The following is a 26,001-nucleotide window of genomic DNA, read 5'->3' as shown; positions in this document are numbered from 1 at the left end:
CACTACATTTTGCAATGTTTAAAAAATACATTAAAAACTCTTCCTTAAGTCAGACAAATCAAAGTTTCTTAGGCTATTTCCCATTATAAACTATTTGCATTTATTGTCCTGTACCTCTGAACATTGTTCTTTCATTGGGCAACTTATTCTCAATATACTTTAAAGCAGTGGTGGAATTCAAATTTGTTTACTGCAGGTTCTGTGGGCGTCACAGGGGAAGGATACTGCAACATCCCCATTCCCTCCCCACTCCTGGGGGAAGGATACTGCAACATCCCCAATCCCTCCCCACTCCAGGGGAAGGAGACTGCAAAATCTCCTTTCCCTCCCCACTCCAGGGGAAGGAGACTGCAAAATCTCCATTCCCACCCCACTCTGGGGCCAGCCAGAGGTGGTATTTACCAGTTCTCTGAACTACTCAAAATTTCCGCTACTGGTTCTCCAGAACCTGTCAGAACCTGCTGAATAGCATCCCTGCTTTAAAGCTGTTTTTTAGTTTAGCATGTATGTAACACAGATATAAATTACTGATTTTGTACCCGTCATTAGATTTGTACTGGAATAAAGATTGTTATATACAACAGACAGTAAACTATTAATTGATTAGTTAAGGAATTTTTTTTATATATAAAGCTATAGTTATCTGGTTCACCTCACATTATAAGCCGTAGGTGGCAATTTACAAAGCATGGTAAGTAAGTTACACAATTCTATATAGCAGGGGTCTCTAACCTTGGCAACTTTAAGACTTAAGGACTTCAAACTCCCAGAGTTCCTCAGCCAGCAAAGCTGGCTGAGGGATTCTGGGAGTTGAAATCTACAAGTCTTAAAGTTGCCAAGGTTGGAGATCCCTGCTATATAAATCAATAAATTTCAGAACGGCTGAAACACAGGTTTCTAAGTAACTACTGAAACATTATGTATACAGTAAATACCAGAAGTTTACCTTACTAGAGTATCATGTAACATGGTGTATTTTGCCTTCAACTCAGCCAATCTTGTTCCAGGGATTTTTCCTTCATAAAACAGCTATGAAATTGCAGAAGACAAAGAGACTCTAATGAAATTGTGAAGTCATCATATAGGAAATTTACCAACCTTAAGACAATATCTAAATAAATTATAGTTGAGTTGTATTTGACAATCAACAATTAATCAATACAAAGATGTACGCTTGTTTCACAACTTCTGGAATATCACAGGATTATCATTAAAAAAAATTAAGCAAATCCAGCCATTAATTTTTTTAAAAAATTGAAAAAGTTTTACAAAAAAAAAAATTTCCCCCTTTTCCCCCCTCCCCCCTCCCTTCACAACCCCCCACCCCCCGACTTCCCGGAACAAACAAAAGGTATAGTTAAAAATAAAACAAACATATGCTAAAAAATTTTCCCTCCCAACTCAATTATACTCCTACAATTCTCATCAGTTCCTAACCTCCCCCAAAAGAATCAAAAATAATACATCCTAATCATTCAAAGGCAGTCTGATAACTCTTAGTCTGATATCTGTTTTGAATATAGTCAATCCATTTTTTCCATTCATTTAAATATCTTTCATGCGTATTGTCTTTCAAAAAGGCTGAGATTTTTGCCATCTCAGCCAAATTGGCAACTTTCAATATCCATTCTCCTATTATAGGTACTTCTTTTTTCTTCCAATACTGTCCTATCAGTAATCTTGCTGCCATTAATATTAAAGAGTATTTGTCAAATATTAATCACTCAAATAATCTTTATAGATACCTGGCTAAATTTTAATAGATGCACCACATTGTCAGTAGAACCCTGGTGAAATCAAAGGGAGCAACAAGAAACGATAGGTAGTTCGTTTAGTGACCCGTTCGAAGCTATAACGGCACGGCAAAAAGTGACTTACAACCGTTTTTCACACTTACAATGGTTGAAGCATCCCCATCCATGATGGCGAACCGATGGCAAACGTGCCACAGGTGGCACACAGTGCCCTCTCTGTGCGCACGGGAGCTGGCACCCCAGTTCAGCTCTTTCGCGCATGCGCCTCGTGCTAAATAGCTGGTCATTGGGTCTCTCGTGCATGCATGGGGATGAGGTATGTGGGGGGGGCATGCGCATAAGCGGGCCCACGGGGTGCATGTGGGGAACATGCACATATGCATGGGGGGGCAGGGTCCATGCGGGGGGACATGCATGCACGGGGGTTGGGGTGCATATGCGGGGGGCATGCGCACATTGCATTTTTGGGGTTCGGCCACTCACACGTGCATTTGTGCGCACACATGTGCTTTGGGCACTCGGTCCGGAAAAGGTTAGCCATCAGTGATCCCCATGGTCACATGATCAAAATTCAGACGCTTGGCCAGTGCTTCATATTTATGACGGTTGCAGTGACCCCGGGGTCACGTGATCCGCCTTTGGGACCTTCTGACAAGCTAAGTCCATGGGGAAACCACTTAACAGCCGTGTTGCTAACTTAACAACTGCAGTGATTCACTTAACGCCTGTGGCAAGAAAGTTCGTAAAAATGGGACAAAACTCACTTCACAAACAGCAACAGAAATGTTGGGCTCAGTTGCAGTCATATGTCAGGGACTATCTGTACTTCAGGGATGCAATGGCTCAGAGGCTAGGATGTTGAGCTTGTCGATGGAAAGGTCGGCAGTTCAGCGGTTTGAATCCCGAGTGCTGCGTAACGGGGTGAGCTCCCGTTACTTGTCCCAGCTTCTGCCAACCTAGCAGTTCGAAAGCATGTAAAAAATGCAAGTAGAAAAAATAGGGACCATCTTTGGTGGGAAGGGAACAGCGTTCCATCCGCCTTTGGCATTGAGTCATGCCGGCCACATGACCACGGAGACGTCTTTGGACAGCGCTGGCTCTTCGGCTTTGAAACGGAGATGAGCACCGCCCCCTAAAGTTGGGAATGATTAGCACGTATGTGCAAGGGGAACCTTTACCTTATCTTACTTCATTTTGAAAAAAGACAAGAAGTTGCAAATGATTTTCTTTTTTCTTTTTTTCAATCTACCTTGTTTGTAAATTACTGCTGTGGACCGTCATATCTACACTTAACCTCGCTAGAAAGTTGGACGCCAGTCCTGGATGGAGCACCCAATTTTTGATCACAGGACTCTGAGGATGCTGTGATTGTCATAAGTGTGAGGACCGGTCAGGTCCCTTTTTCGGTGCTGTTGTGACTTTGAATGGTCACTAAACGTATGTTGTCCATCAAGAACTACCGATTGTACTCGACATACGATCGCATCTGAGCCCCAAAGTTCTGTTGCTAAGCGAGACATTTGTTAAGTGAGCTTTGACCCATTTTACAACCTTGTTGGAAGGTCACAAAAGGGGACACTGCAACTATCACAAATATGAGTCAGTTGCCAAGTCTCTGAATTTTGATCACTTGACCTTGGGGATGCTGCAACGGTCGTTAAGAGCGAAAAACGGTAGTAAGTCACTTTTTTTCAGTGCCATTCTAAGTTTGAACGGTCGGTAAACAAGCTGTTGTAAGACAAGGACTACCTATATGTGAATCAGGAGCAACAGGCTAGTTGCTAATACATGGCCTGAACCGGTGGTGAAATCCTTCAAGGTCTGCTACCAGTTCGTTGCGTGCGTGCACACACAGTGCACACCAAACACATGCTTTGTGTGCTTGCGCACCGCAGACGCTACCGCACAGCGCTGAAAAAGAAGGCTTAAGAAGCCTTTTCCAAGGTAAGTAGAACAGCGAGGGGGGCGGGAAACAGCTGTGCCGTGCAATTTAGATTCGCTAGAAAGCAGGATTTCCTGCTTTCTAGCTAATCAAAATCGCGTGGCACAGCTAATCGTTGGGAATATCAGTTCGTCCGAACTGGTAGCATTTTTTTTTTTACTACCGATTCGCCCAAAATGGTAGCATTTTTTTTTACTACCAGTTCGCGTGAACCGGTCCAAACCGGTAGCATTTCACCCCCGGCTTGATCTAGTCACAGATTTATTAAAATTGGCTCCAAGGTTTAGACCAGAATTTTAATGGAGATTAATAAGGGTTCCCCAGCAATGTCATCATTATCAGGAGTTTGATAAGAGAAACGGATTCAGTATTGCGTAAATATAACGAGAGATCCGTTTACATAGCAACGGGAACATTACAAGAAGAGAATTTCCTGCCTGAGTCAGAAGTTCAGAATGTGGCCTTTGGTCTGGAATTTATAATTTCACAGCTCATTTTAAGGAACAGTTCTCCAGGGATATGTCAACAGAACAAGACCTAGAGTCCTAGAGCCTAATATGAGTGATTTCTGAGAATGCTTGGTATTTGACTAGTGGCATGATAAACCCCGGTCTTGAAAATGACTCATCGAATCAAAGTAGGAATTCCTTTCCAAAAGTTGAGTTGCACCGTAATTTTATCTACAGGCAAAATAGGACTTCGGCTTTTTTAAAAAAAAAGATTAGTCATCCGTTTTGGGATTGGAACGGTACCCAAGTTATGTAGGGACCTGCAAAAAAATTCTTAAAAAGTTAAGAGCATCCTTAGGTCCTGAACAGGTCGTCTCCGACTTACGACCACAGTTGAGCCCAAAATTTCAGTGGCTAAGCAAAACATCGGTTAATGAGTCTTGCCCCATTTGGTGACTAAACTCACTGAACAAATTTCTCGCTTAGCAGCATAAGTACAGGTAGACCTGAGTTACGACCACAATCGAGCCCCAAATTTACGTTGCTAAGTGAAACATTCGTTAAGTGAATTGTGCCCCATTGTACGACCTTTCTTGCCAAAGTTGTTAAGTGAATCACTGCAGCTGTTAAATTAGTAACACGGTTGCTAAGTGAATCCGGCTTCCCCCTTGACTTTGCTTGTCAGAAGGTCGCAAAATGGGATCACGTGACCCCGGGACACTGCAACGGTCATAAATATGAATCAATGGCCAAGAATCTGAATTTTGATCACCTGACCATGGGGATGCTGCAATGGTTGTAAATGTGAAAAATGGTCATAAGTCACTTTTTTCAGTGATGTTGTAACTTTGAACGGTCACTAAATGAACTGTTGTAAGTTGAGGACTATCTATTGAATATGTCCAATTTGTTGACTCAGCAATAATAATGAAAAATAATGCAATAAAGATATGCTGAAGATGCCTCGGTCAATATTTCACTGTTTTTAATACATGTTGCTGATGGTTCAATGAAGATTTTTAAAAACATATTTGCAACAGGTCTCCTGGGTGAGCAAGGGGTTGGACTAGATGACCTCCAAGGTCCCTTCCAACTCTGTTACTGTTAAAGAAACCAATAGGGGTCTTTTCAATTAGTCAAGGAATACCGATCACAGGAAAACAAACACATAGTCACGTAGCGTCACGTAGCTCCCATGTAACACCTCTCCTGCGTAGGCTGCATTGGTTACCAGTGGTCTTCCGGGTGCGATTCAAGATCCTGGTTATCACCTTTAAAGCGCTCCATGACATTGGACCGGGATACTTACGGGACCGCCTGCTGTCGCCAACAGCCTCCCACCGTCCGGTGCGCTCTCACAGGAGGGCCTCCTTAGGGTGCCGTCGGCCAGACAATGTCGGTTGGCGGCCCCCAGGGGAACAGCGTTCTCTGGGGGGGCTCCGGCCCTGTGGAATGAACTACCTGTGGGGCTACGTCTTCTCCCTGATCTTCGGACCTTTAAACACAAGCTCAAAACTTTCTTTTTTCATCAAGCAGGGCTGGCCTAACGTTTTTATTGAGGGTTTTTAGTGGGGCTTTTAGAATTTTTAGAATTTTACATCCCTGTTTTAATTATTTAGTGCATTGAATCGGTTTTTTAACCAATTTTGTATTTTAACTTTTTCGATACCTATGTTTTATTTGTGATGTACACCGCCCTGAGTCCTCGGAGAAGGGCGGTATAAAAATTTGAATAATAAATAAATAAATAAATAAATAGTTCACATAGTTCAAATCAAGGTTTAATTTTGGTATTTTTATTTATTTATTTTATTTATTTTTTATTTTTATTTGAATTTATATCCCGCCCTTCTCCGAAGACTCAGGGCGGCTTACAATGTGTTAAGCAATAGTCTTCATCCATTTGTATATTATATACAAAGTCAACTTAATTGCCCCCAACACTCTGGGTCCTCATTTTCTTTTTATGACCGGATACACAATAAATCTAGAAGCCTCCCAGATCTACTCTTATGGAAAACGTAGCTAATGAACCTGAAGGAAACAATCCTTAAATAAACAAACAAAAATGTAGGAAGTATATTTTGACAGCTTCCATCTCTCTAGCTGATTGCAAACAGGTTTATAGCTTTCCACTTAATGTTTGAATGTTAATAGGCAATGTTACCTTTCTAAGCATCATTTCCTATAATAGGGTGAAATTTCCGGTGTGCACATTTGTGCTGGCCAATTGGTCTTCACAAGTGCCTGAGGACCGGAAAATGGCAGGTTTTTGGGCCAAAAACAGCCTGAAAAATGGTCTGAAAACAGCCTAAAAAAGCCCCCCCAAAACGGCCAAAACCAGGCATGACCGCACCGGCCAGCTGATCTTTGGGTTTCTGATGCTCCGCTGCACGTGAAGACCAGCTGGCCAGCACACACATGCACACCCTAGCTAATCTTCAGGTTTCTGGCGCTCCAGCACGCACAAATGCACACACATGCACATGTGTTCCAGTTTGGGCACTCATCTGTGCCAAAAATGTTCCCATCACTGTTTTATATGTATACCTCCACACACAAAGATATATGCATGTACTCACACAAATTAAAGGTATCAGTTATCCTACACAGTCCAGATTTTTTAAACAGCCCACCAACTGGGACACTAGGAGGTAAACCTCTTGTTCAGCCACAGAATGTTGTGACCCAGGCCCAAGTAGGTAGTAGGAAACTCAGTCAGTGTAAAAACAAACCAACTTTATTGGAACAGCTGAGAATTACTTCATTCTCAGCGTAGTCCAACTAAATTAAAGCAAATTCTTCCCAACACAAATTCCTCAGTCCTATCACCAACCTTGGTCCAATTAGGCAAACTGCCAAAGGCCTTTCTTGGCAAAAGTTCAGAAGACACCGATACAAAATAAATGCAAGAAGACAAAGCTATCAACATTGTTTTCCGGCAAAGAGCCCAAATGTCGTTGCTGGTCTTTTAAGCTTTATGGGAGGGGCCAATCATCTCCTGGCCTTACTCCCGAGTCGTCCTCTTTGCTTGAGCTGCTCTTACCTTCTGGCAGCTCTTCTCATGCGTGCATTAGGAACGGGCTCCTCCTGTCCCTCTGCCTCACTACTGTCAGCCTCTGGAGGCTCTGGAGTCCGCACATCACTCCCCGATGGCCCTGGCCCCACCTCTGCCTCCGACGCAGAGCCCTCATCTGAGCCTTCCCCAGCCTCCAGGACTCGCCCACACTCTTCCTCAGCCTCATCGCTGTCCAACTCTGTTGCCAGCTCCGCAGGCTGCTGGCGGACCACAACTCAGAAAGAGTGGTGGTTGTCCCAATTGTTTTATAACTGAGAGAATGAGAATGAACTTTTGTCATCTTAATGTCCTTTGTAATAAACAATTTATTACCTTTTCTAATAATGATCACCTTGCTATTTCCAGGTAATTAACCAATTGAAAGAACTACTAACGATCTTTCCCTTTCACTGAAAACTGACCATTTCTTATAGTTCAACGAATGATTAGTTTAATCGGAGTATTATCCTTATTCCTCACTTACGAAATTTGCTCGGGAATCTTTGGTGCAAAAACTTCATCGAAAAGTGTTTCATGAGTTCAAGTAAGGATTGGATTAAATTTGGTAAGCTGGGTGAGGAAAAAATCTTTGTCTTTACAGAAGCCTGTTGCTGATCCTTATTCAGCAGAATTTTTATCATTTAAAAATAAAAGATAAGATAAACGGCCTGTCATTTTCCGCTAGTTCTCCAGAATTCTTTTTTTTAAAAAAAAAAAAAACAGGATTATGTTGCTATTTTCCAGTCCCCGGGTGCAAAGGCTGATCTTATGAATGTGTTATATGCTTTTATTGCCTACTTTTAAAATCTGAAGAATAGCAATTTTACACTTGAGCAATCACTGAGCATTAAGCCTTTTATTTTCCCACGCTGATTATGAGACGTCGAGCTTTGCAACAGTGGGCCTCCTTTCCCAATTTTGCTTGCTCTGCTATTACACAGGTAGTCCTTGACTTATAACAACAACTGAGCCCAGTGCAGGTAGCCCTCGACTTACAACAGTTCATTTAGTGACCGTTCAAAGTCACAACGATGCTGAAAAAAAGTGATTTATGATCGTTTTTCACACTTATAACCATTGCAGCATTCCTGTGGTCCCGTGATCAAAATTCGGGGGAGGGGGAGGGGCTTGGCAACTGGTTCATATTTATGATGGTTGCAATGTCCTGGGGTCATGAGATCAACTTCTGCGACCTTCTGACCAGCGAAATCAATGGGAAAGCCATTTTCACTTAACAACTGTGGTACTAACTTAATAGCTGCAGTGATCCACTTAGCAACTTTGGCAAGAAAGGTCGTACAATGGAGCAAAATTCATTTAACAAATGTTTCGCTTGGCAACATAAATTTGGGGCTCGATTGTGGTCGTAACTCAAGGACTGCCTGTACTTATGCTGCTAAGTGAGAAATTTGTTAAGGGAGTTTTGTCCCGTTTTACGACCTTTCTTGCCACCGTCGCTAAGTGAATCACCGCAGTTGTCAAATTAGTAACACGGGTGTGAAGTGAATCCGACTTCCCCATTGACTTTGCTGGTCGGAAGGTCGCAAAAGGGGGATCACACGACCCCCGGGACACTGCGACCGTCATAAATATGAAGCAGCTGTTCAGCATCCTAATGTAAATCATGTGAGCAACGGTCGTAAGTGTGAAAAATGGTCATCGGTCACTTTTTTTCAGTGTCGTTGTAACTTTGAATGGCCACTAAATGGACTGTTGTAAGTTGAGGACTACTTGTGTGTGCTGATGACCAATTTCCACGGCATCCCGCTTGGGCAATCGAAGACTCACAAATGTCAATTTTGACAAAATAGGCTAATAATTCCACTATTCCACCTTCCTCTGTGTCACAATGGAGGATTATTACCATGATGTTGCCCACCATAAACTCATATTTCATATTTCCAGAACTAGAACTCACTATCCCTGGTAACCGGTCCAAAGTCACCCACCTGACTTTCATGGTTAAGGCAGAACTAGAACTCTCGGTCTCCTACTGATTGGCCCAAAGTCACCCACCTGACTTTCATGGTTAAGGCAGAACTAGAACTCTCGGTCTCCTACTGATTGGCCCAAAGTCACCCACCTGACTTTCATGGTTAAGGCAGAACTAGAACTCTCGGTCTCCTAGTGATTGCCCCAAAGTCACCCACCTGACTTTCATGGTCAAGGCAGAACTAGAACTCTCGGTCTCCTACTGATTGGCCCAAAGTCAACCACCTGACTTTCATGGTTAAGGCAGAACTAGAACTCTCGGTCTCCTACTGATTAGCCCAAAGTCACCCATCTGACTTTTGTGGTTAAGACAGAACTAGAATTCTCAGTCTCCTAGTGATTGGCCCAAAGTCAATCATCTGACTTTCATGGTTAAGACAGAACTAGAACTCTCGGTCTCCTACTGCTTGGCCCAAAGTCAACCACCTGACTTTCATAGTTAAGGCAGAGCTAGAACTCTCAATCTCCTAGTGATTTGCCCAAAGTCATCCACCTGACTTTCATGGTTAAGGCAGAACTAGAACTCTCGGTCTCCTGGTAATTGGCCCAAAGTCACCCACCTGATTTTCATGGTTAAGGCAGAACTAGAACTCCCAGTCTCCCAGTTTCTAGCCTGTTGCTTTAACCACTAGATCAAACTGACTCTAAAACAACGGAATCTTGCAAGCCTGCTTGTGTTTTATCCCTTCTCCCTCTTACGTCACAATGAATCAGCGGACATTGCCTGAACTTCTTTTGAATAACTGTGGTGGCGCGGTGGTTAGAATGCAGTATTGCAGGCAAACCCTGCCCGCAGCCAGGTGTTCGATCCTGACCGGCTCAAGATTGACTCAGCCTTCTGTTCTTCCGAGGTCGGTAAAAAGAGGAGCGCAGATTGTTGGCGGGCAAGAGGCTGGCATTGCAAACCGCTTAGAGAGGACGGCAAAGCAACAAGCGGTCAATAAGTCGAAGTGATATTGCTATTGCTATCTTGTTTCCCAGGTCTATTTACAGTATTTCAGCCGTCTTTGCTTCTATAACCGTTCTTGCCTATTCCTCTCAAAATCTTCTCCCTGGTTCTCACAATCTTTAACATTCCTCAATTTCTTTCCCACCTTTTTTTTTTTGCATTCTCAACTAAAGCAAAAAGGCCAATTCCACATCAGGGATCAAACAGAAACTTGAAATATCTGATATTTGAAAAAATATTTGAAAAATCAAACAGAAATTTGAAATATTACTCCGATCATTATTTCCTGCAATCGCTTGAACCGGTGGATATTTGGGATTCAGATGTGGTTTTTGTGCGGTTGATATTATGCGGTTGGGAAAAGGGCCAAAAAGAGTATACACACACACACACACACACTGACCAGGCTGTCTGGAGCACGGGTGTATTTAGACATAGAATTCTTTATTGGCCAAGTGTGATTGGATACACAAGGAATTTGTCTTTGGTGCATAGGCTCTCAGTGTACATAAAAAGACAAGATACACTCGTCAAGAATCGTAAGGTACAACACTCAGTGATAGTCATAGGGGACAAATAAGCAATCAAATCATATTAGGAAACAATATCAATCATAAAGATACAATCAACAAAGTTACAGTCATGCAGTCATAAGTGGGAGGAGATGGGTGATAGGAACGATGAAAAGACTAATAGTAATAGTAATGCAGGCTTAGTGAATAGTTTGACAGTGTTGAGGGGAATTATTTGTTTAGCAGAGTGATGATGTTCGGGAGAAAATTGTCCTTGTGTCCAATCGTTCTGGTGTGCAGTGCTCTATTTTGACTTTAGTATTTTACTTTAGAAAACAGGAAAGTGAAAAAAAGGATCCTTGATTGCAGCTTATATACAATTCGATACGATATAAAGAAAGGGCCGGGGGAGGTGGGGGGGGAATCAGAGATTTTTTTGTTCCTCCTGGTTTAACATCAATGACTCCCAAAGACCAAATCCAGGCTGTTTTGATTTTTCCCCCGAAGAAGAGCAATCAAAACCAGATTAAAATATGAATGAGGAGGGAAGGTGGGGAGGGGACGGGGTGGGGGGGGAGAAATCTTATGATCTACATCTGTGTGTATCCTGATGAATATTTGCTTACGTGGACAAAAAGCTGAACAGCATGGGAGTTTGGGTGATTTCCCCCCCCCCTCTCTCTCTTAACTACTCTGTGCTGCTATTAATATCACTTTCGGCTTGTGATGCAAGATATAGACACCCACCCTTTTCTGAGAACCGAGCTGGACGGGCTGCGATAACTCACAAGCACCACCGAGCTGCCGTGTATAAAAGTATCTGGAGTTCCGTGCACTTCCTCACTGAGCGGCTACGTTCTCAGAGAAGATGAAGCTCGCTGGAAGGGTGTTGTTGCTGCAAACAGTCGCTCTGCTTTTTGCAAACAGGTTCGTTCTGTCGGAAGAAGATGCAGGAAGGGGAGATGAAGAAAGAGGAGGAGGAGGAGAAGAAGATAAGGTGTCTCCAGCTTGCCCTCTCGCCCTCCAAAGCAGCGGGAAATGCGATGGAGAGGAATGTCCCTACCAGGTGAATTTTCCTCCCCTGACCATCCAGCTGCCCAAGCAGTTCCAACTGATGGAGAAGACCCTCAAGGAAGTGGAGCTCCTCAAGGAAATGGTCAACACTCTGAAGAAATCCTGCCAGGACTGTAAACTGCAGGCAGATGACAACCGAGAGAAGGACAGCTCGAATGACTTTCTACCGCCCGGCTCCACGAACCAGAGCATTGTACAAGACAACCGAGTCGCGGACCTGCAGGACAAGGTGACCAAGCTGTCCGAGAACCTGAAGAACGCCAAAAACCAGATCCACACTCTGCACGGCCGGCTGGAGAAAATGAACCTGGTCAACATGAACAACGTGGAAAATTACGTCGACAACAAAGTGGCCAATCTGACGTTTTTCGTGAACAGTTTGGACCGTAAGTGCTCTTCGCAATGTTCAGCTGAAGAATCCAAAGCAGGTAGGTCAACGTCTGAGGATTTCTCCATGAATTTGAAGTGTTGACTCCTTTTTACGTTGAGAATTGTTGTTGAACCAAGTTATAAAGCAGCCAGGATTTGGGGGTTGACACCTACCTAAGAGTAACGGAAGAAAGGTTAGAATAGAATAGAATAGAATAGAATAGAATAGAATAGAATAGAATAGAATAGAATAGAATAGAATAGAATAGGGTAGGGTAGGGTAGGGTAGGGTAGGGTAGGGTAGGGTAGGGTAGGGTAGAATAGAATAGAATAGAATAGAATAGAATAGAATAGAATAGAATAGAATAGAATAGAATAGAATAGAATAGAATAGAATAGAATAGAATAGAATAGAAAATGTGGAATGGAATGGAATAGAATAGGGATCTCCAACCTTGGCAACTTTAAGATTTGTGGACTTCAACTCCCAGCAAAGCTGGTTTAGGAACTCTGGGAATTGAAGTCCACAAGTTTTAAAGTTGCCAAGGTTGGAGACCCCTGGAATAGAATAGAATAGAATAGAATAGAATAGAATAGAATAGAATAGAATAGAATAGGGTTAGGTTAGGTTAGGTTAGGTTAGGTTAGGTTAGGTTAGGTTAGGTTAGGTTAGGTTAGGTTAGGTTAGGTTAGGGTTCAACTGAAGAGGATTGGGTGTGGGGGCGTCGATGGCGTGAGATAACCCAGTGACAAGTCGTGAGATGACAAATCTTAGGAGCTGGGAAGCAGGCCAAGGTGAGAGTTGCTGTCATCGGGACACCATCTGCTTCAGTCTGAATAGAGCTGGAAGGGACCTTGGAGGTCTTCCAGTCCAACCCCCTGCTCAAGTAGGAGACCCTATACAATTTGAAACAAGTGGCTGCCCAATCTCTTCTTAAAAGCCTCCAGTGATGGAGCACCTACAACTTCTGAAGGCAAGCCCTTCCGCTGATTAATTGTCCTCACTATTAGGAAGTGTCTCCTTAATTCCAGGTTGCTTCTCTCCTTGATTAGTTTCCATCCATTATTTCTGGTCTTGTCTTCTGGTGCTTTGGAAAATAAGTTGATCCCCTCCTCTTAGTGGCAGCCCCTCAAATACTGCAAGACTGCTATCACGTCACTCTAAGTCCTACTTTTCTCTAGACTAGCCATACCCAGTTCCTGCAACCGTTCTTCGTATGTTTTTAGCATTTAGCTTCACAGCTCCAGGGGTAACACTCTTCCAATTTGTATCAGGAAAAGTGAATTAGTTCAGTTTCTCAAGAGTAGAATAGAATAGAACAACAGAGTTGGAAGGGACCTTGGAGGTCTTCTAGTCCAACCCCCTGCTTAGGCAGGAAACCCTACACCACTTCAGACAAATGGTTATCCAACCTCTTCTTAAAAACTTCCAGTGTTGGAGCATTCACAACTTCTGGAGGCAAGTTGTTCCACAATTAACAAGGTTAATTCAACCTTGTTCTTTTTGGAATGAGGGCACCTCTAAACGGTGAGAAAAGCAGCAGATGGCTATGGCTGGCTGAAGAAATTAGGAGCGAAATCAAATATTATTACAGGTAGCCCTCGACTTAACGACCGTAATTGAGCCAAAATGTATGTTGCTAAGTGAGACATTTCTGAAGTGAATTTTGCTCTGTTTTACAACTTTTCACGCCACGGTTGTTAAGCGGATCGCTGCAGTTATTAAGTTAGTAACACGGTTGTTAAGCGAATCTGGATTCCCCGTTGACTTTGCCTGTTAGAACAAGGGTATCAAACTTGCATCGTCACAGTAGCGTCATGTGACGTATCAGGACTTTTTCCCCCTTCGCTAAACTGAGTTGGATGGTGGTGGCTGAATGTGATGCATCTGGCCCACGGGCCGCGAGTTTAACACCCCTGTGTGAGAAGGTCACAAAATCAGAATTCAGATGCTTATCAATTGATTCATATTTATGACGGTTGCAGTGCCCCGGGGGTCCTAGGATCCCCAGGGCACTGCAACCGTCATAAATATGAATCAATTGATAAGCATCTGAATTCGGATCACCTGATCGCTGCAATGGTCATAACTGTGAAAAACAGTCATAAATCACTTTTTCCACTGCCGTCCGTAACTTGGAACGGTCGCTACGTGAACAGTTGTAAGGCGAGGACTACCTGTATTAGCTCAGGTGAGCAGCAGCATCGATCAGCACTTAAAGAGTATAGATTTTTCTGTTTATGTGAAAGGATTTAGGACTCGGGTACAAAGCTCACAATTTTTGTAGACATTTGGATCAACAACAGAGGGAAAAATACAAAGGCACCATTTATTGCCGACTTCCTCCAGGGGCTGACAATACACTCTATAAAATACAGCTATCTTCGTCTACATCTTATTAGGTTGGATGAGAGCATCCTTTGCTGTTGATACCAAGTGGGAGACCAGTTGTAATTTCCCCAGTTAGCCCTGCTACCAGCCAGGGCTAAATCAGGTCCAACTAATGCAGGGGGAACTCCAAACTTGGCAACTTTAAGACTGGTGGACTTCAACTCCTAGAATTCCTCAGCCAGCTACGATGGCTGGGGAATTAATAGTTTAATAGAGATGAAGGGATCTTGTAGGTCATCTAGTCCAAACCTCCCCCATCCAAGCAGGAGACCCTACACCGTTTCTGACAGATGGCAGTCCAGTCTCTTCTTGAAAGCCTCCAGTGATGAGGCTCCCACAACTTCTGAAGGCAACTTCTGTTCCATGGGTTGATTGCTCTCGCTGTCAGAAAATTTCTTCTTATTTTTAGGTTGAATCTCTCCTTGATCAGTTTCCATCCATTATTCCTTGCCTGGCCTTTGGGTGCTTTGGAAAATAGCTTGACCCCCTTCCTCTCTGTGGCAGCCCCTCAAATATTGGAAGACTGCTATCATGTCTCCCCTGGTCCTTCTCTTCACTAGACTAGCCAATTCCTGCATCCATTTGTCATATGTTTTATCCTACAGTCCCCTAATCATCTTGGTTGCTCTTCTCTGCACTCTTTCTAGAGTCTCAACTCAATCTTTTTTTTATAGTGTGGTGACCAAAACTGGATGCAGCATTCTAGGTGTGGTCTTACTAAGGCTTTATAGAGTGGTATTAGTACCTCACCTGATCTTGATTGTATCCTTCTGTTAATGCAATTTAGGATTGCATTGGCTCTTTTGGCTGTTGCTGCACACCCTTGGTTCATATTTAATTGGTTGTCCACTAAGACTCCAGTATCCCTCTCACAGTTACTGCTACGAAGCCTGGTTTCTCCCCCGTTGCTTTTGGTTTTTCTTGCCTAAGTGTAAGACTTTACTTTTCTCTACACTGAATTTTAAAGTTGCCAAGTTTGGAAACCCCTGCCGTACAGTATTAAAGTTATTATACTGTCAAGTCAAGAATGTACCTACCAATCCTTTAGCGAGCATTGCTGGTAATCCTCGTCTTGACTACGCCAAGGGGTCTCCAAACTTGGGAACATGAAGGCTTGTGAGAATAGAATAGAGCTGGAAGGGACCTTGGAGGTCTTCTAGTCCAGCCCCCTGCTCAAACAGGAGAACCTATACCATTTCAGATAACTGTCTAGTCCCTTGTTAAAAACTTCCAGTGATGGAGCGCCCACAACTTCTGAAGGCAAGTCCTTCCACTGGTCAATTGTCCTCACTGTTAGGAAGTTTCTCCTTAATTCCAGGTTCCTTCTCTCTTTGATTAGTTTCCATCCAGTGTTTCTTGTCCTGCCTTCAAGTGCTTTGGAGAATAATTTGACCCCCTCTTCTTTGTGGCAGCCCCTCAAATACTGGAATAGGGCTATCATGTCACCCAGGGGTGAAATCCAATTTTTTTTACTAACAGTTCTGTGGGCGTTATGCGGCTTGGTGGGTGTGGCTTGGTGGGCTTGGCAAGGGAAGATACTGCAAAATCTCCATTTCTACCCCACTCTAGGGGAAGGATACTGCAAAGTCTCCATTCCCAACCCATTCCAGGGGAAGGATACTGCAAAATCCCCATTCCCTCCCCACTCCTGGGGGAAGGATATTGCAAAATCCCCATTCCCTCCCCACTCCTGGGGGAAGGATATTGCAAAATCCCCATTCCCTCCCCACTCTGGGGCCAGCCAGAGATGGTATTTGCCGATTCTCCAAACTGCTCAAAATATCCGCTACCGGTTCTTCAGAACCTGTCAGAACCTGCTGGATTTCACCCCCTGATGTCACCCCATAATTTGAATTCCCACAGTTACTCAGACATCCAGCTGGAATCCACAAGTCTTAAAATGGTTAAAAATGCACTCATGGGTAGAAACTGAAAAATATGAACTTGGTTTTATTGCAAGGGTAGTTCTCCTGTTGATGTTAGCGTTCTCGGGTTGATAATGGCAGTTCTTTTATCCCCATAAGGTAGATAAGACTTAACTACAGTTTCACCTGGAAAAATGTGACAATCTTAGACCAAGGCACGTCTGAAAACACTTGGGAATTTCTAGAAGCCTGGCAGTCTGACAAATTAGCCATCGATAAACACATAGACGTTAACAATATCTATAGGCTATGCCGGGTGTCTGCAACCTGTGGCTCTGGAGCCGTGTGCAGCTCTTTGGGCCCTCTGCTGTGGCTCCCAGTTGGATGATCCCACCACTGGCTGGCCCCTCCCCTCCCAGTCACTCCTCACTTGGCCTGAGAAGGTAAGGGTGACAGCCAGTGGTGGGATTCAGCCAGTTCGCACCTATTCGGGAGAACCGGTTGTTGGAAGAAATCTTATTTTGCTTTTTTTCCACTTTACAGGGCTAATCCTGTAAGGAAGGCAGGAAGGAAACATTCTGATGGTGTTTCTAGCCTAATCTTTATTGCCCGGCTTACAGAAACTGCCTCTCGGGTTAACCCTTGTTACATTGTAACAGCTAAAGCGAAGCACCTCATCAACGTGAGTGACGTTGAGTTGGCCACGCCCACACGGTCACATGACCACCGAGCCACGCCTACCCAGCTGGTCATTAGGTCAAAGAACCGGTTGTTAAATTATTTGAATCCCACCACTGGCGACAGCGGAAGATGGAGAAGCAGCTGGGGTAGAGACAGAGAGATACAGAGGGGGGGGGAGAGAGAGAGAGACATAGAGAGATACAGAGAGAGGGGGGGAGAGAGAGGGAAGGGGCGGGAGGGAGAGAGAGAGAGAGAGAGAGATGTCAAAAGGGTTTTGTGGTTCCCGTTGTTCTCTGCCCTAATGGTAGGTGTGGCTAGGGGGGTGTCATGTGACTGGTGAAAGTGAGTGATGTCGAGTTGGCCACGCCCACTGAGGTTTTGTGGCTCCCGGTGTTTTCTTTTCTGTGGGAAACGGGTCCAAATGGCTCTTTGAGTGTTTAAGGTTGCCGACCCCTGGACTATGCAAAAGAGACAATCTACTGAGCCAAAAAGGGGAACAAAAAGACCCACCAGCAATCGGCACCCAGATCAGCATAGATTAATTCCAAGGTTAACATCAGACCAACAATCAAGTAAAAAAATAACCCAATTGAAAAACTGCCCCCCACCCCAAAAAAAAGTCAACAGCAAACAGCCCAACCAAAGAATCTCTAAAATTATCCCAATCAACCCTGGCAAGGGAAGACACTAGAATATAAACTGAGAGCAAACCTCACTCCTCACTAGCATTGATGATGTTACCTAGTTGGGTAATGAAACATCTGCAAAACAAGCACCAAGGGCAGATGAAATATTAAGGAACCACCGTTTTTGGAAGAGGAGCAAGGGTGAAGATCGCATTCTAGGTTGGGTTGGGGTTTTAAGAGTGAAAGGAAAGAGATGAATTTTCCAAACCATTTACGATGGGACCGGAACACCCGAATAATATTTTATCTGTCCTTTTTTCCCCCCCATATTGTTTTCAGCTTTATCTTCAGAATATTGATTCTAACGTATTGGTGAAATGCCTCCGTTTTAAACTGGAACGACGTGAATCGTGATGTGAAGCATGTGAACTTTTCCAAAAAAAAACCCCTCAAAAAATTAAAAGCTTCATCATTGAAATATTGTTTTGAACTATTTTAAAAAGCGATTCAAGTGCTCGCCATATGTTATAGGGCTGCTATAGTGTTATATATAAGGGAAGGCCCAAATGATGGAATGCTTCAGCTGCAATTATCTGCATCGACGTAGTGAAAAATCATATTTTCTAAATAGATGGCACATCATATACCAAGAGTGGAATCTTGGCAAAATTTCATACTATAAGCAGTGTAAAATGAGGTATTGTTTTGTAGGCCATTTCCTTCCAGCTATGCAGTTTCACGCACGCAAAAAAACCAAAACCCTTTCGTAAAATGATGGCAGTTGGCATTCAAACGTGATCTATTTTGGCTTTCAGATAATTCTTTTTCCAAGCTTCTTTCCAAGAAATGTAACATTTTAAATTGGTTACATTACAGTAAAGCAAGGAACAACTTAAGAATTCCGTTGACAGTTCGGATTATTATCCTCCGAAGCAGACAGAAATATTTATGTCCCAAAGTATGTTTTACGGTTAATAAAACTCAGGTTTTATTGCAAAGAAATATCTGGTCCAGGAATAAATTGTCGCCACTGGCATAACCTCCCAAACAGTGTAAGGTTGTTTAGGAATAAATATATCATCACTTTTTCCTAGGGCTGGGAGTGGACTCAAAGGCCTTCTAGTCCAGCGGTCAGCAACCGGTGGTCCGTGAGAAAATTTTGGTGGTCCACAGAAGAATTATTTGCATTTTTTATATTGCACTAAATCAGGGGTCCTCAAACTACAGCCCCTGGGACGGATACATGCAATGAATGTTTGTGTAGCCGCAGAGAGTCTGCCATCCTTCCGAAATCGATAAAATGAGGACCCAGTTTGTTGGGGGGCAATATGCTGACTCTGTAAACCGCTTAGAGAGGGCTATAAAGTGGTATACAAAGTTAACCTATGTAGTATACAGGTAGTCCTCGACTTACAACAGTTGATTTAGTGAAACCGCTCAAAGTTACAACAGCACTCAAAAACGTTTTTCAGAGTTACGATCTTTGCAGCTTCCCCGTCATCGTGCGATCAAAATTCAGATGCTCGGCAACTGGTTCATACTTATGACCGTGGCAGCGTTCTGGGGTCATGTGATCACTTTGGGGAACTTTCTTTTGTAAGCAAAGCCAACGGGGAAGCCAGATTCACTTAACAGCCACATTGCTAACTTATCAACTGCAGCGGTTCATTTAACCACCATGGCAGGAAATGTTGTACAATGGGGCAAAATTCCCTTAAGAAATTCTCGCTTAACATATAGATGTTGGCCTCAGTTGTGGTCGTATGTCAAGGACTAGCTGTGTGTATATGTCTGTTGTGACCCAGGCCCAAGTAAGTAGTAGGAAACTCAGTCAGTGTAAAAACAAACCAACTTTATTAGAACAGCTGAGAATTAACTCTTTCTCAGCATAGTCCAACTAAACTAAAGCAAATTCCTCCCAACACAATTCCTCAGTCCTATCACCAACCTTGGTCCAATTAGGCAAAGTGCCAAAGGCCTTTCTTGGCAAAAGTTCAGACGACACCGATACGAAACAAATGCAACAAGACAAAGCTATCAACGTTGTTTTCCAGCAAAGCCCAAACGCTGTTGCTGGTCTGTTTTAAGCCTTATGGGAGGGGCCAATCTTCTCTTGGCCCTACTCCCGAGTTGTCCTCTTTGCTTGAGCTGCTCTTGCCTTCTGGCAGCTCTTCTCATGCGTGCATTAGGAACAGGCTCCTCCTGTTCCTCTGCCTCACTACTGTTAATCTCTGGAGGCTCCGGAGTCTGCACATCACTCCCCGATGGCCCTGGCCCCATCTCTGCCGATGACGCAGAGCCCTCATCCGGGCCTTCCCCAGCCTCCAGGACTGGCCCATGTTCTTCCTCAGCCTCATTGCTGTCCGACTCGGTTGCCAGCTCCGCAGGGTGCTGGCGGACCACAACAATGTCTAAATCTAAGTTAAGTGTAAGCAGTACTTAAGTCTAAGTGTATAAGTGTGGGGAAAGGGTTTTCACTGCACCTATAACATTCCTAACTATTTACTGAATCTGCACTACTATTAATCGTTTCATAGTTCCCATCACCGATCTCTTTCCACTTATGACTGTATGACTATAACTTGTTGCTGGCAATCCTTATGATTTATATTGATATATTGACCATCAATTGTGTTGTAAATGATGAACGTATCTTTTCTTTTATGTACACTGAGAGCATATGCACCAAGACAAATTCCTTGTGTGTCCAATCACACTTGGCCAATAAAATTCTATTCTATTCTATTCTATTCTATTCTATTCTATTCTATTCTATTCTATTCTATTCTATTCTATTATAAGACCTTACCGGCCACAAGTCCAGTGCAGCTGTTTAAAAACCAGGTGTGTTGACTACAATTGGCATTTAAAACCACCTCTACCTGAAGCCCAGGTGAACTGGGTGGGTGTTTTCTGTATTTCTCAATAAACCAGTATGCTGTGCTGGATTCCCCAACCCTTCTTCTAGAATTGACAGACCACAGGAACGGTCAATCTGTGGTCAAGATTTTGTTAAATTACACATGCCAGTGGTTAGAATTAGGTCTGCTATGATGACTCAGTAACGTTTGATGCAACATGGGCTTCCTGCCACAGTGTTTTTGCTAACATAGTCTAGTCTTCCCAAGTAAATCAATATTAATTGCCAAATTTTCGAACCACGAGACCTCAAATATGGTTACTTATAGAGTTCGCCTGAAATCCAGGACCCAGGAGTCCATGGTACTGAAATGGGGCAAATTTAATAAAACTACTTTCATTGGCCACTAGAATTCTCATTCTGTAACCATTCTGTTGGTCTTGCCAGTGCAGATAGTCCTCCACTTGCGACCACAGTCCAGCCCCAAATTTCTGTTGTTAAGTGAGACAGCTGACACACAAGTTTTGCCCCATTTGCGACCTTTCTTGCCACGGCTGTTGGAATCGCTGCAGTTGGTGAGTTCGTAACACGGTTGTTAAGTGAATCTGGCTTTCCATCGTCAAAAGTTTGCAAAAGGGAATCGTGTGACCTTGGGACATTGCAACGGTCATAAGTGTGAACCGCTTGCCAAGCATCTGGATTTTGATCACAGGATCAACGGTTCTTGAGCTCTATAAGATATAAATGACATGCTGCCCATTAACAAAATTTGTGTAAAAAAAAAAATTAAGAATCCAGGACCGCGTGAATTGTCTTGCTTATTTCAATGACATAATGACATTAAATGCCAATGACCTAAATAATTTATAATAACTGGGAAACAGCTGGAAGAGCTTTTTTTTTTTTTTAAACAAAAAAGAATATAAAGTGTTACATTCCTGTTTGGTGCCAAAACCAAAAAGTTACGCAATGCCACTGTTATAGGAAATCACTGTCCTTTTAAATCAGGGGTCTTCAACCTTGGCAACTTTCAGTTACCTTTTTTAGAAATAAACCCATCTGTTTTCTCTAAAAGGACAGTAGAAAAAATCACGAGGCCAGCTCTTCTCCAACTCCACCCAGAAAAAGCCATTGCACAGATGCTGAGAACAGCTGCTGTAAATCTTTAGAACGGTCGCATAGTCCTAAGAAAGGTTATGATAAAAATCTTTGCCTCTAAGAGTTCTTGTAGCAGATCTCAATGGCTGTAGGGTATTTTATTAAAGGCGATGGTAGAGGGAGGGGGGGGAGGGAGGGAGAAAGGAAGGAAGGAAGGAAGGAAGGAAGGAAGGAAGGAGGAGAGGAAGATGAAGAAAGGAAAGGAAAGGAAAGGAAAGGAAAGGAAAGGAAAGGAAAGGAAAGGAAAGGAAAGGAAAGGAAAGGAAAGGAAAGGAAAGGAAAGGAGGAGATCTCAATGGCTGTAGGGTATTTTATTGAAGGAGATGGTAGAGGGAGGGAGGGAGGGAGGGAGGAAGGAAAGGAAAGGAAAGGAAAGGAAGAGAAGGGAAGGGAAGGGAAGGGAAGAGAGGGAAAGGAAAGGAAAGGAAAGAAAAAGAAAAAAAAGGAAAGGAAAGGAAAGGAAAGGAAAGGAAAGGAAAGGAAAGGAGGAGATCTCAATGGCTGTAGGGTATTTTATTGAAGGAGATGGTAGAGGAGGAGGGAGGGAGGAAGGAAAGGAAAGGAAAGGAAAGGAAGAGAAGGGAAGGGAAGGGAAGGGAAAGGAAGAGAGGGAAAGGAAAGGAAAGGAAAGGAAAGGAAAGGAAAGGAAAGGAAAGGAAAGGAAAGGAAAGGAAAGGAAAGGAAAGGAAAGGAAAGGAGATTTCAACGGCTGTAGGGTATTTTATTGAAGGAGATGGGAGAGAGATAGAGGGAGGGAGGGAGGGAGGAAGATCTCAATGACTAAGTCTAAGGTATTTTATTAAAGGAAATGGTAGAGGGAGGGAGGGAGGAAGGAAGGAAGGAAGGGAAAGGAAAGGAGGGAGATCTCAATGACTGTAAGGTATTTTATTAAAGGAGATGGTAGAGAGATAAGAGGGAGGGAAGATGGAATGGAGGGAGGGAGGAAGCAAGGAGAGGGAGGGAGGAAGGAAGGAAGGAAGGAAGGAATGGAGGAAGATCGCAATGACTGTATGATAACACCAATTTTAAAATTTCTCTCTTTTTTTGGAAATACAATCTCCTTACAACTGCATCCTTTGGTGCTATGCTAGAGAAGTCAAAATATGCCTGTCACTTGTGTTTAACAGTCCGTCTCCCTCTCTCCAGGCATCCAGCTTCTTCAAGGAGACTGTTCCAATTATTTCGCCGCCGGAAACCGCCAGAACGGCATCTACAAAATCACCCCGGATCCCAGAAACCATAGCTTTGAGGTTTATTGCGACATGGAGTCCTTTGGAGGGGGCTGGACCGTGTTCCAGATGCGCCAGGATGGCAGCGTCTCCTTCAACCGAACCTGGGAGGCCTACAAGAACGGCTTTGGAAACAGTAAGGAGTTCTGGCTAGGGAACGACAAAATTCACCTCCTGACCAAAAGCAAGCAGATGCAGCTGAGGATCGAGCTGGAAGATTTCAACGGCGTCCGAGAATACGCCACCTACGACCAGTTCTACGTCGCCAACGAGTATCTCAAATACCGGTTAACCATCGGCACCTACACGGGCACCGCCGGCGACTCCTTGAACTTCAGCAAACGCTACAACCACGACCAAAAGTTCTTCAGCACCCCGGATAGAGACAATGACCAGTACGCTACAGGCAACTGCGGAGCGTATTATAGCTCCGGATGGTGGTTTGATGCTTGTCTGGCTGCGAATCTCAACGGCAAATATTACAGCAAGAAATATAAAGGTGTCCGCAATGGCATTTTTTGGGCCACGTGGCCTGAAGTGTCCGATCAGAACATGAACGGCTACAGAAAAGCTTTTAGGAAGGTTAAAATGATGATGAGGCCCAAAACATTTTTGCCATGAATTCCTTTCCCCGCTCCCAAAATCCTTTTGTCCAATCTTGGCACTTTCGCCTCAGAATTTGAATGCAATTTAAGAATATTCTGTTACATTTCCCTTTTTTTTAAAAAAAAATAAAAAAAAATCTCTTCCTCTTGCAAGCATTCCTCTTCCAAAATCCACCAGACTTCTTTTTCTGACCAAATTCATGATGGTATACACCAGAAAGGTCTCCAAACTTGGCAAATTCTAACATTTGTGGACTTCGATTCCCAGAATTCCCCAGCCACCCATGGCGAAAGGCTCAGAATCCTGGGAGTTGAAGTCCACAAGGCTTAAAGCACTCCATCGTGGATAAATCTTTCTTTCTTTCTTCCTTTCTTTCTTTTCTCCTTCCTTCCTTCCTTCCTTCCTTCCTTCCTTCCTTCCTTCTCTTTCTTTCTTTCTTTCTTTCTTTCTTTCTTTCTTTCTTTCTTTCTTTCTTTCTTTTTTCTTTCTTTCTCTCTCTCTCTCTCTTTCTTCTTTCTTTCTTTTAATTTTTTCCCTCCCTCCCTCCCTTCCCTCCCTGGATGTTTTTAAGAAGAATCTAGACAGTCGCTTATCTGAAATGATATAGGTTCTCCTACTTAAATAGGGGGATGGACTAGAAGACCTCCAATGTCCCTTCCAACTGATTCTAGTCTAAAGATGCCAAGTTCGGAGACCCTTGGTATATACAAAGACTTGTATGTTTGGACCAAATAATACTTCATCCTCATACATTTTCTGAATTTGGATTTAGGCTCAATTTTGACACAGTAATTTTGAAGGCATTCCAGTAATCCGGTTCCATTATCTGCTCCTAGGAAAAAATGCAGATAATTAAAGGCATTTAAACCCAAAGTCTAAATGCCCCCATTTTAATTCCAGAAAGATAGTGATAAATTCAATTAGTGGTGGGGTTTTTTGCACCCCCAGTCTCTTGGCTCAGTCTACTTTACAAAGTTGTTGTTGGGATAATATGAGGGAAGGCCCCATTCCACAGTGTCTTGAGTTTTTGGAGAAAATGCTGCATGTCAATGTGACTTAACCATTATTTTCAAAGCCAGTGAAACTAAACTGCCTTGCCACGCTTTCCAAGGCGAGAAACATCTCCATCACTTTGTGACTGTGCTTTTCTGTGTAAATAATAGAGGTTATATTTTTATAGATGACAAATTATGCATTGCCACTGTCACTTTTCTTTATATGTCTAAATAGTTTGCAGAAGAGTAGCTGCATTTGTTCGTTTTGTTTTGTTTTGTTTTAGTAAATGCCATGAAGAATCTTGGAGCACCTTAACTAATTTTAGCATTTATAGTGTATTATCGTAGTACGTTTTTATAATTTTATTCTAAAATGCGATAATGTTTGCTGTAGTATAAAAATTCATGGGTTACAGTTGACTTTATTGGATGCATGAATCTGAGATGGTTGATTATGATCCAGAAAGGTTACATTCCACTAGATGCTATTGTCATTTCTAATGAGTCTATCGAGCTTTGCACATGAAATCTATCGTAACAATTATGCCAAACTCTTCAAATATGAATGTATGTTAACAGTTAGGATTCACTTAGACAGGATTAGATCAATTTAAGTGTCACTGAAAACAATCTGCAGATGTTTATCATGACGTTTGAAAACAAGGACAATTAAACGAACTTAAATTACTGTGGCTTAATTAAGTATTTCCAGTTCTAGATTTAAAAAAATTGGAGGTGTTTTTTTTCAATAGGAGAGGAAATAATCCCCAAACTATATTTATGCTTATAGAGAAGGAAAACAATAATTTAACATATCACATTTAGATCAACAGCGGTCACATTAAGGTGAAAAGTAACCTGTCATAGGGTAATTCTATGTAGTCTCAACAATACAGGTAATCCTCAATTTACAACAGTTCGTTTAGTGACCGTTCAAAGTTAAAAGAGCACTAAGTACATTTAAGACTGTTGCAGAATCCCCGTGGTCATGTGATCAAAATTCAGATGCTTGGCCACTGGCATGTACATATGACGGTTGCAGTGTCTTGGGGTCACGTGACAAGCAAAGTCAACGTCGAAGGCAGATTCACGTAACGACTCCGTTGTTAACAACTGCAGCGATTGACTTAACAACTGTGGCCAGAACGGTCGTAAAATGGGGCCAATTCACTTCAGAAATGTTTCGCTTAGCCCGGCAAAAACGTTGGGCTCACTTTGTGGTCGTAAACCGAGGACTACCTGTACAATTAAAATGTGAGCAGTAGTTTTGCGAAGCTGAAGGTCAGGCTCAAGTCCAAAGATGGGACAACGATGCACCATCCAATCCAATCTTTTATTTGCTTGCGTCCGATGGACAGAATCTTGCCAAAGTTTCTATAGCAGGGGTCTCCAACCTTGGTCCCTTTAAGACTTGCGGACTTCAACTCCCAGAATTCCTCAGCCAGCTTTGCTGGCTGAGGGACTCTGGGAGTTGAAGTCCGCAAGTCTTA

The 26,001-nt window shown here is 43.1% G+C and overlaps 2 protein-coding genes across 2 annotated transcripts in view; one reads left to right on the top strand and one right to left on the bottom strand.

Annotated features, from left to right (window-relative positions):
- Window positions 1–26,001, bottom strand: part of CCDC146 (coiled-coil domain containing 146) — a 129,620-nt gene that overhangs the window by 59,046 nt on the left and 44,573 nt on the right. Inside the window, exon 3 of the mRNA XM_058189538.1 lies at window positions 947–1,029. Within this exon, the coding sequence (XP_058045521.1) occupies window positions 947–1,029 (83 nt within the window). The remainder of the gene's footprint in view (window positions 1–946; window positions 1,030–26,001) is intronic.
- On the top strand, window positions 11,430–24,936 carry FGL2 (fibrinogen like 2). The gene is made up of 2 exons (XM_058189539.1): window positions 11,430–12,158; window positions 22,828–24,936. Exons 1-2 carry the CDS (start codon window positions 11,525–11,527, stop codon window positions 23,529–23,531), a joined length of 1,338 nt encoding a protein of 445 aa, XP_058045522.1. The 5' UTR covers window positions 11,430–11,524; the 3' UTR covers window positions 23,532–24,936.

This window comes from Ahaetulla prasina, chromosome 7 (genome assembly GCF_028640845.1).
Source record: "Ahaetulla prasina isolate Xishuangbanna chromosome 7, ASM2864084v1, whole genome shotgun sequence".
Classification (NCBI taxonomy): Eukaryota; Metazoa; Chordata; class Lepidosauria; order Squamata; family Colubridae; genus Ahaetulla; species Ahaetulla prasina.
Note: the sequence above shows the minus strand (reverse complement) of the source record. Positions and strands in the feature narration are given on the sequence as shown.

Bases quoted from the DNA above. Each gene is read 5' to 3' on its own strand.
- FGL2 (XM_058189539.1), top strand. From the start codon at position 11,525: ATGAAGCTCGCTGGAAGGGTGTTGTTGCTGCAAACAGTCGCTCTGCTT. The intron at 12,159-22,827 runs GTAGGTCAACGT...CCCTCTCTCCAG, and splicing joins AGCTGAAGAATCCAAAGCAG to GCATCCAGCTTCTTCAAGGA.